Below are 14078 nucleotides of genomic sequence, written 5' to 3' on the forward strand. Positions count from 1 at the left end.
TTCCCGAGTGGTTGGTCCCTGGTTACTAAATGTAACGAGACTCTTACCTGGAGCCGGAGAAAAGTCAAAATCGAAAACGAATTCCGTCTTCCACCGATCATAGGACGACTTCATTCCGCGATTTATGGTTTCTGCCTGGCAGTTTGATATAAACAATGGGTGTCCGACTACAAACGACTTTTACCTGTTTTTTTAAACTAATAAATTTTTCTCTAAATTAACCGTTTTTTCGCGTCTTTCGTGACGGGTCAGACCTGTCCGGAACCTCGCATTTCCATAAAAGTTTTAAACAAATACTGGAAATGACAAAAATAAACAATGTATGTATTTTAGTTCTAAAATACAAATAATACATACATAATACAAATTGATACGATACAAACAACGATAGAAAAACTCGTTTTTTTAAAATTTTTATAAACTAATTCTATTCGGCAATTTTTCCGCAAAGTCGTTAATTACTTTATCATAAAAGTCGCTGGTCGTCGACTCCATCAACGTATTTAAAAGCACTTTTTCTATCGAAAGCAACGCTAGCGACAACAATTTTTCCCCGTGAATGAGTGTTCCTGGCCAATGTATGAATTCGCTCCGTGGTCGAAAAACTGCGCTCAACAGACTCACTGGTAGATGGTACCATAAAAATTAATGATATTAAATCATATAATTCTTTTAGTATTGTTCGGATCTACATTAATTATAATATGTTTTATGTTTAAGAGTTACTTGTCAATATATAATAGTCTGGACACGAATATAAATATTGCGATTCACTACGTAATTTAGATAAATCAAAAAATTTCCCACAAAATTTACTTAATTTAAAGAATTAAAACACGCTTGGAAAAATTGTTAATAATTTTAATATTATGGAAAACATCTAAAAGTGATAAAAATTCTAAAGATTTTATGTCTGAAAATCTGTCAATATAATTATAATTTTCTTTTAATTATACTGTAATTAAATATAATTTTGCAAAAAACGTACATAAAAATAACATTGAATACTCTTTACTTTTTAAATCTTAAACAATTCACTTAGTCCAGTGGTTTCCAACCTTTTTGTACCTGCGCCCCCTTTAAAAAAAATTGTTGCGCCCCCTTAATTTTTCTAACAATCTAATTTCATATATACTCAACTGATATTATAATTTATTTAATGGGCTACAAAATAATATACAATATTATGTAAAAATATACATAAAAAAATAATTATTTATTATAAGAAATAATAATTTTAAATGTACTAAAAATAATGTACTATTATAACAGTTATGAAATTTACCTCAATATTAATTTAGAAGTTACCAAAGCGAAGTGTTTCATTCTATATATCAACGTGGTTATCGCAAGCACTACTAACGAACTAATTCTGTTCATAGACAACAGAAAAAAAAAACAGATGCTTCTGTTTACTGAAGTTTGGCGCGAGTAAGCACGAGAATACCCGGGATGTTCCGAGTGCTTGTCTTTTGTTTCCTCGCCCCGCCGGCGCTCGGCTCCAAACGCGAAAGCGAGATGTTTTCGTTCCAGCAAGAGTATGGATGGATGTTTTAGCATTTGTACCCGAAAAATTCGCGGCGAGGATTGTGGATTACGTATACCTATTTTGCTGATTCATTTTTTGGACACCTATTCGACTTTTTTGGTTTGTATTCGAAAATGATATTTTGGAAACAGCTGCATGACCCCCTTGCAACAGTCACGCGCCCCCCTAGGGGGCGCGCCCCACAGGTTGGAAACCACTGACTTAGTCAGATAGCTCCCTACCCAGTGGCTAAGGGATAGAATCGTTGGAAGCGTTACAAGTGTGTAGCTTCCACCATCTAAACCGGGTGAGGTTGGTGCTCTGTAAAGCGCATGCGCCAATGCCCTCTGGCTGCTTTACACCATTCAGTTATTCTCGCCTTAAAAGCTGTCTCAGAAGCGCTTCCATTCCGCCACTGACATTCGAATATACAATAGCGATCTTATCGTTTTTTTCACATATAGTATAGAAATTTTTAATAAGATACATAATACAGTTATAATAAAATATTAATTTTAATTAATTCAAAGTACGTTAAAATATGGAAATTTATATTTTAGAAGATACAAAGGAAGGTCATTGGAAGGTGGATGCGGCGCTTCCACCGCTTCCAATGACGTCACGCCACTGCACTGTGGTAATGTAATTTGAACATGACGTGTGTGAAGTCATGCTTAAATTGTACATTCGGTTACGTTGATTTGTAAATTGTACATTTGGTTTCGGGATGGGAAAGATGTGGAGTGGGAGGATCTCCCTAAAACATAATTAAAATGTATTGTCATCGGGTTTAGGTATGTCTTCAACGTATTAGCCTTTTATTTTATTAGATGTGGATAAAATTTGAAGATTTGAAGACAAAACAAAGCAAGTTAAATGGAAGCGTTTAAAGAATGGTGAGATTGCATTCAGTTATATTCGATTATCAATCAAAATACTCATTTCATCTATTAATAAAGATTTTTATATCGGCCAAATATTATTTCAGCTTCTTTGTACCCAAATAGCCTAAGTTTGTGAGTTTAAAAAATTTTATTTGGTTTCATTATATTATTTCTAATAATAGTATCGAGCACATACGTACTGTATGTAGTTTATTCAAATACCATAAAATATACCATATTTTATCTTTACATCTCACAATAAGTAATACTTGTTTAAACTCAATTTATTGCTAAAGTTTTTGGACTTTTCATACATCGATGATCGACTCGATATAAAGGTCTTCTGATTCGATCATTGGTGTGTGACAAGTCAAAAAACTTAAGCAATAACGTGAGCTTAAACAAGGATTGCCAGAAGATAATTTATAAGCTATCGGATGATTTTTTTTAACTCTTTCAGCTCTGTGGGCACTAAGAGGGCCTTTTTTAGTAGGCCCATTATGGGTTCGGCTCACAATGGGGAGACCAGGTGGTGAGGGACGGGGCCCGACATATCCGAACGGACCACCCCCCGAAAAATTACTGGGGATTGTTCGACCCGTTAGGATTCGATCCCGGGTTCCCCAGAGCGGTAGGCTGCCACCTTGACCACTCGGCCATCCGGCCACGCTATCGGATGATTGTAATTGAAGTACTCTGATTCAACACTGTCTAGAAAGATAAATAGTAGTCCAAATACCTTCAAAAGCATGCTGGATAGCCAAGGTGGTTAAGGCCTCAGTCTATCGCACTGGGGACCCAGGATCGAATCCGAGCGGACAATCATAGACATTTTTCAGTGGTGACTGTCTCGAATCATCCGTCCATTCCCATTTTAGACCTGGTCGAATCCAAGATGGTTATGATTTTTAAAAGGCCGTTTTAATGCCCACAGGGCGGAAACAGTCAAAAATGAAAATTAAATTCGGTCACAAGTGTTCTGAATCCCTCATTGTAGTTGTCATTCTTCTGGATGATAATGCTATCTTTACGTTGCTGGACAGACAAATGCCAATATTGTAAATTTCGTCTAGGAACTCCGTAACTAGAAATTCTCGGTCATCGGATATTATGGATTGATTAGATTTACGTTATATCTAGTCCTGCCTCGTTTGAACGTAAAGTGATCTTAACCAGTGAAAAAAATGAATATATAAAACTTCAATTTTTTTATTGAGGATGGCCTTGCACATTATGTGATAATCTAATATGGATAAAAAATAGCTCAAGAAAAATTATGAAAATTTGGATCGGATTTGAAATTGGATTTCAAACAACAGTAATTGGATTTAATTAAGTTCATGCGTGTAATGTCTAGGGTACAACAAAATGATGTCATTTTGCTACATGCTAGACGTTACACACAAGAGCTTAAATTGAATTTTCGCTGCGAATTGGTTTTGGTTTATTAACGCAAGACATCATTACATTGTACACCATTCGTTTTCTCTTTATTACGCCATTACGAATGGACGTAAACCGCAGTAAAATTGTTAGTATGAGTGAAAGATAGGAATGACACTTCGATCCTTCATTCATTCTAATCACGATACACGACAGCCTGATCGAATTTGAAATCAGATCTCACATGGAAAAGACTGATATCTTACTAGGTTTTCAGAACAATATCTTACGCGGTCTTCAAAACAATATCTTACTTAACTATTTAGCTGATCGATTGTCATAAAGATGAAAAAAGTAGGAGAGTATTTTTCTAATCATATAGTCTATTGTGAACTGATATATACTGTGATAAATTTATTCCAACTTAAGCTAAACCGAAACGGTAAAAACCGAAGAAACAATTCGTCTCACTGAAGTCAATTCTAATTTAATCCTTCCAGTACGAATAAAAATATTACATTTTCTATTCCGTAATTAGAAAAGCCGGATGGCCGAGACGTTTAAGTTACCAGTTCACTACTCCGGAGGACCTCGGGAGGATCCCAGAAATTTTTTATGACTGATCTGTTTCGGATATATCGGACCCCGTCCCTTACTACCCGGTTGTGCCTGGCCGAATCCAAAATGGTTTCGGCAAAGAAGATACTATTAATGTTTAGAGTTTTTAAAAGAATTCCGGAATCAACACATATACGGTTATTTTTCGTTTTATATGCTGTATAGTCTGACACAAGTTCGCTTGTCGCAAAATTAAGTGGTAAGGTTAACTCGCATCGGGTCAGGGACGATGGTCCAATCGAACCACTCATTATAACTTGTAAAAACAGTCATATGTACAGTACAGTACAGCAGAGGTCGCCAAACTTTTTGACCTCACGGACCAGTAAATTCATAATTTAAATCCCGCGGACCACTAATAGGATTTTTTAAGTGTTAAATATATTTATAAAAAATATTGTGATCTAAGAACACATAAAATGTACCTAGTTAATAAAATGAAACAATTAATTGTAACCAAATTAAGAAAGCTTTATTAATAAACCATAATAAAAATAAACAAAATAAACAAAATCTGTAAAAAAAAAACAATTAAGAAATGGTTTAAGTATATCAAACTTTTAGCATTATAGATTCCTTAGTGTGATGGATGTTCCTGCTTACTTGAAATAAAATTATGGATATTTGGATCCAATGTTGTTACTGCAAGACGGAGAACTGCATTTATTTCAAGCTGAGATCGGTACCGTGTTTTGATGGCTGTGACAGATGAAAAGGCCTTTTCACATAAATAAGTTGTGGAGAATTAAATCAGAATTTTCATCGCCTGTTCACTAAGAAAAGGGCATTCACTTTTTATGGAAAGCCAAAACTGAGATCTTGATAAGGATGAATGAAATTTAAATGTGAAAGTTTCGTCGGACGATAGGTCGATGAGGCTTTCTTTTAGATGCATGCATAAATTATTATCCTGAATTTTCACTGCAAACAGATCTATTATCCACATATTACCATGTCTGCGATCTTCATTCTTTGGGTAACAACGAGCAAAAGATTCTGTAAGTGATTCCAAGTGCTTTTTAACTAGAGTTACTACTTGCTGGTTAACATCATTCTCCTTCAGGTATTCATCAAAATTAGAAAAAATTTGCAGATCGTCTTCAACCAACCGCGTTTGCCACAGTAATATTTTCTTTTGAAACGCATCCATTTTACTTCGTAGTGTGAACACGTCCTTAAGTTGTCCTTGCAAGGATATGTTTAGTTCATTTAACAGGGAAAAAATATCTGCCAGGTATGCAAGCTTTGCTAGCCATTCACTGTTAGACAAGTATTTTTGCAATTTCGGATTATTTTGTTCCTGGAAAAGTAATTTGACTTCTTCCCGCAAGGCGAATAGTCGGGTCAGTATTTTGCCCCTCGACAGCCATCTCACCTCAGCATGACGAAGAAGATGAGTATACTCGAAACCCATTTCTTCACAAAGTGCCTCAAATATTCGAGAATTGAGTGCTTTGTGTCGAATTTCCTTTATAATTTCAATGACATTTGATAATACTTCGTGTAGTTCTGGGGACATTTTTTACGCTGCAAGTTGTTCTCGATGTATAATGCAGTGTGTAGATAAAATGTCTGGGTGATCAACCTTCTTCACCTTTGCAACAATTCCTGAAAGATGTCGTCATATTTGCGGCACCGTCTGTGCATATCCCAATACATTTTTTCCAGTCAATTTCATGTTCCCGGAAATAACTATTAAGAGCTTCAAAAATCTCAGAGCTGGTTGTTCTACCCGGCAAATTAAGCGAACATAGTAGTTCTTCATATAACTCTCCTTCATACTCAAATCTCACAAAAACAAAGAAGGAGTGCTTTGTTTGTAATGTCCGTGGATTCGTCTAGTTGTATTGAATAAATTGATGAATTTTTCACCATTTTTATTATCTTATTTTCAAGTCTTCGGCCATATCTTCGATTCTGCGCTTGATAGTATTAGCAGACATAGGAATTACTTTCAATTTCTGAACAGCCTGCATTCCCAAAATCTGTTCACAGGCTTTTAACATGCAAGGCTTAATTAATTCTTCTCCAATCGTGTACGGCTTTTTGCATTTCGATATCTGATTTGCCATGAGATAGGAAGCCTTTAGTAATGATTTATCTTCCATGGTCATTTTTCTTAAAACAGTATCTTGTTGTTGCATATTTTCATGCATTCCTTTAAAATATTCTAGCGGGTTTTTTGCTAAATCCGGGTGTTTTGAATTCAAGTGTCTTTCAAGTTTGAAAGATTTTAATGCATCGTTAGATAAGCTTTCAGAACATACAACAGAGAAGCCGTGGATCCAGCTCACTGTCAGGTTCTTCAATGAATTCAAATTTTTAGTAGTAGGAATGATACTTTCTTGAAACTTTGCGTTTTTTCTTCTCTCCACCTCCCGTTCCAACGTTTTTCCTAATGGTGCCTGATGAAGACTGTGGAGAGTCTGATTTATTGATCAGTTCACGGTTAGGTGAAGTACTATTAATGTTATTATTATCGTTCTCAATACTTTTTGAATTACTAAAGAAATGCAGACCATTCTTTTGCTTTTTTTAAACTCATTATGGGTTTAATTTATTTGAATCTAAAATAAAAAGAAAAGAAATTTAGAAAAGTCAAACTAATTTTATCCCAATAAATATCAAATAAAAGAAAATATGCACATGGTTAAGATTTAAGATCATACCTGTCTTGAAAAAAACACCAATATACAAAAGATAATACACAAAAATTTCCTTAATAACCAAACTAATATATTGAATATATTTTATATTAAACTAAATAGGTCCGTAAGCCCACCTTTAAATGCTTCAACTGATATACATATGCGACATACAAGAGAGTGAAACATTAGAAGATTGCGAAACGAGACGAGACAAAATATGAAGCTAAAACAATGTAGCTACAGCAGTACAACTTATTTACCGTGGCGTTATTCTACGCGACAGGGATGGAAGACCGCTCATCCAATGGCCAGTGTGTACAGCATGCGACGAAAGTTTTTATAACTTTTCACGTATTGTTATGAATTGAATTATGTTTCAATGCATCTAAAAACATAACGTGATGAGTAAGTATATTCCACATTTTTCTGCGGACCAGCGAAATTTTCTGGCGGACCACCACTTTGGCGACCTCTGCAGTACAGTATATAGAATTTAATTTTCTGTATACAGTAGAGAGTCGTAAATCGGCACCCTGGTAATCGGAATGGCCGGTAATCGGCACGATTTTCAGTCGGACTATGTCGTGATGAATCGAACGTTTTTGATACTAAATTTACTTCTAAAGTATAATTTTCATGTTTTTATATTCTTCAATATATTTATTTTGTTTGCACAAAATGCAGAAATAATTTTTAACGATACGATAGCCTCGATTATTATTATAAAAATTTTCGTTAGGCTTAAAATCGACGAAAATTCAACACGAAGCGACACGCAACGGAGAAAAGTTCAACACAAAGCGACACGCAACGGAGAAAAATTTGAACATCGGACAGGTTAATATATTTTTTCGTACATAGACCGTAATCGGAACAAATCCCTAATCTGAACAACCCCAGTCCCCAATTGATTCCGATTTTCGGTTCTCAACTGTAATTTTTTTTATTCAAACATTTAAATGGCCGGATATCGAGCTGTTATGGTGACAGTTTATCGCTTAGAGCAGGGGTTCTCAAACTTTTTCGATTCACCGCCCCCTTTGTTCCATAAAGTTATACCCAACGCCCCCTAACCTATCAGTGACCCCAACTTTTGCCTTTGGTCACCGTTCAGTACCCTGCCTCCAGCGCCCCCTAGATTTACTCACCGCCCACAGGGGGCGGTAACACCCACTTTGAGAACCCCTGGCTTAGAGAGATCCGGGATAAAATCTGGACGAGTCTAAAACTCCCAGGAATTTTTCGAGGAGTGGTTCGTCCGAATGTGTGGGACCCCATACCTAAGCACCGGGGACGAATCCATAAGTGCCCAACGGCCTGGGCAGGTGAAATTTTCTGGGTTTTCTTCAGTAACACCAAAATACGGGCCAGTTTCCCATAAAAAATTTCCCGGGAGGCATTCCCTTTTCGGCAGATCGCCCACGTGTCGCGTTGCCGCTATCTAATACATCTAACCGAATCCATAATTGGCTTGCTAAAAAAATAGTTAAGTGCCCATATGACGGAAAGAATTTAAAAACTCAAATACAGTAATACGTCGGTTTTCATTGACTTCGGTTAACGTCGGTTTCGGTTTTCGTCGATTTTTTCCACGAAAAATTTGTTTCGGTTTTCGTCGGTCGCCTCGGATTTCTTCGGCGTGCCCACGTGACGTCGCTGCTAATTTTGCGAAACAAAGGGTGATCTACGTGTTTTCCTGCTCACAAGTCAGTATGGTGTTGTTTCTCGTTGTGTGAGCATTACCCCGCGCGTCTAACCAAACAATTCTATTGCTTTTCTTTCCTTTTAGCTCAATCATGGAACCAAAGAAAGTTTCCAGAGCCAACAGCCCTTCGAAGAACAAATCCAGGAAGACGATCGGGTGGAAGAAAATCATTGAAAAATACGAGAGCGGCATTAAGATTGCTGAAATCGGTTGCATGTACGGGAAGTCGCCATTCACGATAAGTTCTATTGTGGCGAAAAAAGGAAGCAATAAACGAGACTAATGTTGCGAAAGGCGTGAATGCAGAGATCGCAAACAATTGAAGATGTCGAACAGTTATTATTAATTCGGATCAATCAAAAACAGTTAGATGGCAATTCTGTTTCGGAGACCATCATATTAATCTTTTATATCCATTTTATATTAATTTCGTATTATTTTTAGTTTAAACACTATATTTATTCTCTAAAAAATGTGTTTTTGGTATGTATTTTGGGGTGTCTAGAACCAAGGTCCTAGAATATTAGGACCTTGGTCTAGAACGAATTAATTAGAGATTTACATATTCATATGGAAATAATTCATATATTCATATGGAAATAATTGCTTCGGTTTTCGTCTGTTTCGGATTTTGCCGATTGTTTCCGACGGATTATCAACGAATATCGAGGTATCACTGTATATTAACCACTAAATTTTTTTGTAAAAAAAGGGCTGGCGGAAATTATAATTTAATAAAGTAAAAATTGTATTACAAATACTAGTCGTATCTAGCAAGATACGACTAGTATTTGTAATACAATTTTTACTTTATTAAAAACCACTAAATTTATTTATTTCATATAATACAAGTAGACGACTCATATTAGCATCAATTAGAATAATAATAATAATAATAAAAAGACAGTAAATTCTTAAATATTCCATAAAATTAATATTTTTGTAAACTTTGTAAATTATAATAAAATAAAATTCCAATATAAAACTTTACGTAAAAATTTCGAAATACTTGAAATGAACATATCACCTGCTGGTATTAGTATTGCTGACACTAGGCATGGATACTTGTTAGATTTGTGAATATCTGAAAGAAAAAACACGCATGTTAACATAAAATTGTAAGTGTTTTCTCTCATTTAAACATACTCCTGTACAAATTCTAGTATATTAGAATATTTTAAAACATTTTAAAGTTAATTTCGGTGTCATGTTGCATTATGATAAACATAAATCGAAAGCGAAACAAGCTTAATAGGCAATTAAGAACGTTAAAAGTAATTACGAATTGCTCTTATTACAATCACAATTTAAATTCTGTTTGGCTGTTCTATAGAGAAATGCGAATTGTTCCAAACCAAATCAAATAAATAAATGAATATCTTTAGCTTAATGAAGTAACATTAAATGTATTTAAAGTGCACACAAAATTAGACTGATCCATTTGAAGTTTAATGGTCATTAAAAAGAAAATAAAGTTATGAAGACTGTAAAATGTCAAAGCTAATTTGTCATTACATATCCCACACATTACATTTATTTCTTTTTTTTTATTTGGGAAATTTTTTCATAGATAAACCAATATCAGACAAATATTTAGGAAGGAAGGAAGGATGCTAACATGTGAACAGATAATTTAATAGACACCTAAAGTTGCTAAATCAGTTTCAGTTCGTAGTAATGAAAGCGCGTATTTAAATCTTTAATGTAAACATTCAATTATAGATGCAAAAATCTCGGTTTATTAAACCGCAATTTCCTAATACGAAATGTGTAATGTAGGGAGTGGCGAGTTTAAACGTCAAGAATAATAATAATTTCTTTTACTTTTTAAATTTTGATACTTTTTCTGGTATTGCATCGTTCTCGTTCGTCGTCAGTTATTTTATTTTTAAAAATGTTTTGTTTTAATGTAAAAATTCGTTTGTTTGTTTAATAGTTAACAGCTTAAATCTTCCTAAAATTAAAATGATATAAGCCATTTCTTCAAAGACGATATTTAAGTATTAAATCGCATCGAAATCAAAAGAGCAAAGTTTAAAAAAATAATTTTTAAAATTATGCGATAGTTGATTAACTTCAAAAATTAACATTAAGTGAGGAACCGAAAATAGATTTTTTAGCAAATCCAATTTTTGTGAAATATTTAATTATTAATTTTTATGTCGACTAAATCTTTTGCGTTATGGTAAGATAAAATGTCATAAAAAAACACAAATCGATGAACTTCGTAAATGAAATTCCAGTATAGTTTAATGCAGATAAAATACGAATAATACTCTACATAAAATAGGTTATGTAAGAATCGGTAAGGAAGATGATTTGAAAATTTCAGAATATATTGTGTGGACGTATTTAAAAATTGTTTAAATAAATAAAGTATTGTTTTTAAAAATTTGATTTATTTTAATAAATTAATAATAATAATAGGTTTAAGAGTGTTGACATATCTTGAATTATTTTTTAATTTTATGCTGTAAATGGTATAATATATCTATATTTAATTATATTACAAATTACTATAATTTACATTAGACTATTATTTGGTATTCTGTTACTTCTTTAGTACATTGAAAAAGAAACCTTTGAATCTCTATTTTGTCAATAAAAATAAAATTTAATGAAAAGCTTATTATTTTTCATGTATTAGGATAAAATAGTAAAATTTCATATATAATTTTAAGATGTTTTATACATGATTCAGTTATTTAATCATATGATCCACCTGATTAAACAACTAGAACAATTAATTATAATTTAGTTGTTTTATGAAATTTGTGAATAGCAAAAAAAAAGTTTCTAAGTGAATGATAAATTTTACATTTGTCAATATGATTAATTTTTTAACAAATATCAGATTTTTTTGATTTAATACATAAAATAACGTTACAAAATTGATATAATTATATAAAATCTGTAGTTTAATGATATAAAATTAGTGGACAATCCTAAAATGGTTAATGTTACCCTTGGTGCCAAGATGGCAGCTCGTCTCTGATTCCAGCAAGGAAACAGTGGGACGTGAGTTCTAACCTATCCTAACCTATTCTAATAAATTACCATAATTATTAGCAACCAAATGATTAGAATAGGTTAGGTTAGGTTAGAACGTGCGTCCCACTATTTCCTTGCTGGTATCAGAGACGAGCCGCCATCTTGGCACCAAGGGTAACATTAACCCATAAAATTTAATTTTTTAGATATAAAATTCTGATCTTTTTTGGACTTTTATATTTTGATTATAATTATAATTTTCAAGTTAAAGGATACTTAAATGATACTTAAAAGTATTTAAATTACTAAATATTAGTTGTTAAGTTATAAAAAATTGTGTTTGATACAAATAAAAAATAATAATCTAGCTAAAAGCTTAAACTTTTTCAAGTGACTGTGACATTTTATATATTTTTGTTAATTTACAACCAGTTAGTATTGGAAAATTAAACTAAATGGATAATTAAAAATGTGGGTTAACTGTAGTTGTAAAGTATAATTTACATAATCATATTGTGGTAATAAAGTCCTTGAAAAATTAGATGCATTTAAAAAGTAACATCTTAAATGGTTATTTTTATTATTATTATTTTTTTTCTTTTTCTTTTAGAAGACCTGACATGAATTCATTATCAATAAAATTTTTAAAATTTCAAATACACAATTTTGAATTCAATATTATCAGTATATATGTGTATTTGTGTAAATCAATATTTAAAACATAAGTTATTTTTTTCTCTATTCAAAATACATTAGTTTAATTCTTAAATACTAATTAAAACTTGTGTTTATATAAGTAAAATTGGATTACAGTGAAAGTGAGTACATTTAAATAATATAAATTAAAATTATATGCATAGGTTAATATATAGTTGATCTATTTTTAATAATACATTCTCTAATGTAGACATTTCCTGTTTCTGAACAGGTTTCCAAAAATAATAAATTTTTTTATATTGAAATTCAAATTTATTTCAAGAATTTTATACATATACCTTTTGTTTTGTAAACTGTACAGAAAATTTATCAAGTATTTATTAGGATAGTTTTCATTAAAATAAGTAAGAATACAAGGAAATGATTCAGATGCTACTTTAAATACAACTGCATATACATACCAGGTAAAATTTGTTTAAAGAAGAAAATTTTGAATTTAATTGAATGTATATAGATTTATGATGAATTTTTTTTAACTATAAGAGAGATATTTAATTGATCATTATAATATCAATTTATAGATGCTTTTAAATTGATTCAGCATTTTTGAGAATATAGTACATTTTTATTACAGGAAATCCTCATTAGTTCGAAATTCAAGAGACTTCAAATTATTGAGTCTCAAATTATTCGAGATTTAGGCTACATATTTCTGTACAAAATGTCAAATGTCACATAATTGATGTAATTTATTAAGAAAACAGAATATGGCTACTTATACAGAATGCTATTTTTGTTAATTAACAATAATAATATAAATAAACTGCAGGTAAACAGCACATGTTCAGTGAGAATTTCACATGTTGCCAGATAAGTTTTATAAAAGTAAAGCAGAATTCCTCGAAACATAGCTCAAATTATTTTTAAAGTGGCCCAAAAAGTAGTAAGTTGCCCAAATGTAATTGCCTAGAGTCCTACAAATATCTCAATCTGTTACTCGTAGCACAATCTTGCAATTCTGAAAACCAGCTGTATTTTATGAGATAAGAGAAAAAGAGTATTCCATGGTTAAGGTGACACCTGAAAATGCATCACTGAAAAAGCAAATCCATATTGACCAAATTAGAATTGTTCTTGGCCTGTTCTTGTTCTTCTCTTATAGTATGGAGGCACTTCAATCTAAATCAGTGGTTCTCAACCTTTCTGATGCCGCAGAACACTATTCATATTCTTTTTATTACACGGAACATTAGCATCAATACATTCAAAAATTGATAAGCAATTCCATGTTTACTCAACAGGTGGACAAAAGTGCAGTTACGAACTAATGGGATTTTGAATTATCCAAGTTTGAATTAACGAGGATTTCTTATATTATTTTGTGGTGTTGTTGGAATGTATCCTACATGGAATATTGGTGCCTAGTGCTATGCCAGACCAAAGTCAAGGCATAACTACAGAAAAAAAAATGTTTTGTTTATGTGTTGTTTGTGTTTGTATTTGTTTGGTGTAACAGATTTTGTAGAGTAATATATATATTGTTGTAAAGCCCTAATGTTTTGAGACTCCTGTAATGTATGTGGTATAAAATTGAATGATTGTGATGTTTCTTGTATTCTTTACAAAAAATTCATGCAGTGTTTGTATTTGCTTGTAATGAAGGT

General features: G+C 32.5%; 2 protein-coding genes across 2 annotated transcripts in view; one reads left to right on the forward strand and one right to left on the reverse strand.

The window, feature by feature from the left end:
* Positions 1–5158: 5158 nt before the first annotated feature.
* Positions 5159–5932, reverse strand: LOC136982100 (zinc finger MYM-type protein 6-like). The gene has a single exon (XM_067278522.1). It carries the CDS (start codon positions 5930–5932, stop codon positions 5159–5161), a length of 774 nt encoding a protein of 257 aa, XP_067134623.1.
* Positions 5933–9788: 3856 nt separating this feature from the next.
* The window catches only part of LOC136982128 (protein dopey-1), a 56766-nt gene continuing 52476 nt past the window's right edge, over positions 9789–14078 (forward strand). The window contains 1 exon segment of the mRNA XM_067278553.1: positions 9789–9884. The gene's annotated coding sequence lies outside the window, so the exon portion shown is untranslated.

The sequence above is a fragment of the Centruroides vittatus genome, unplaced genomic scaffold (assembly GCF_030686945.1).
Source record: "Centruroides vittatus isolate TY-2023 unplaced genomic scaffold, ASM3068694v2 contig_808, whole genome shotgun sequence".
NCBI lineage: Eukaryota > Metazoa > Arthropoda > Arachnida > Scorpiones > Buthidae > Centruroides > Centruroides vittatus.

Excerpts from the sequence above, each read along its gene's own strand:
- LOC136982100 (XM_067278522.1), bottom strand. The coding sequence starts at position 5,932 with ATGTCCCCAGAACTACACGAAGTATTATCAAATGTCATTGAAATTATA.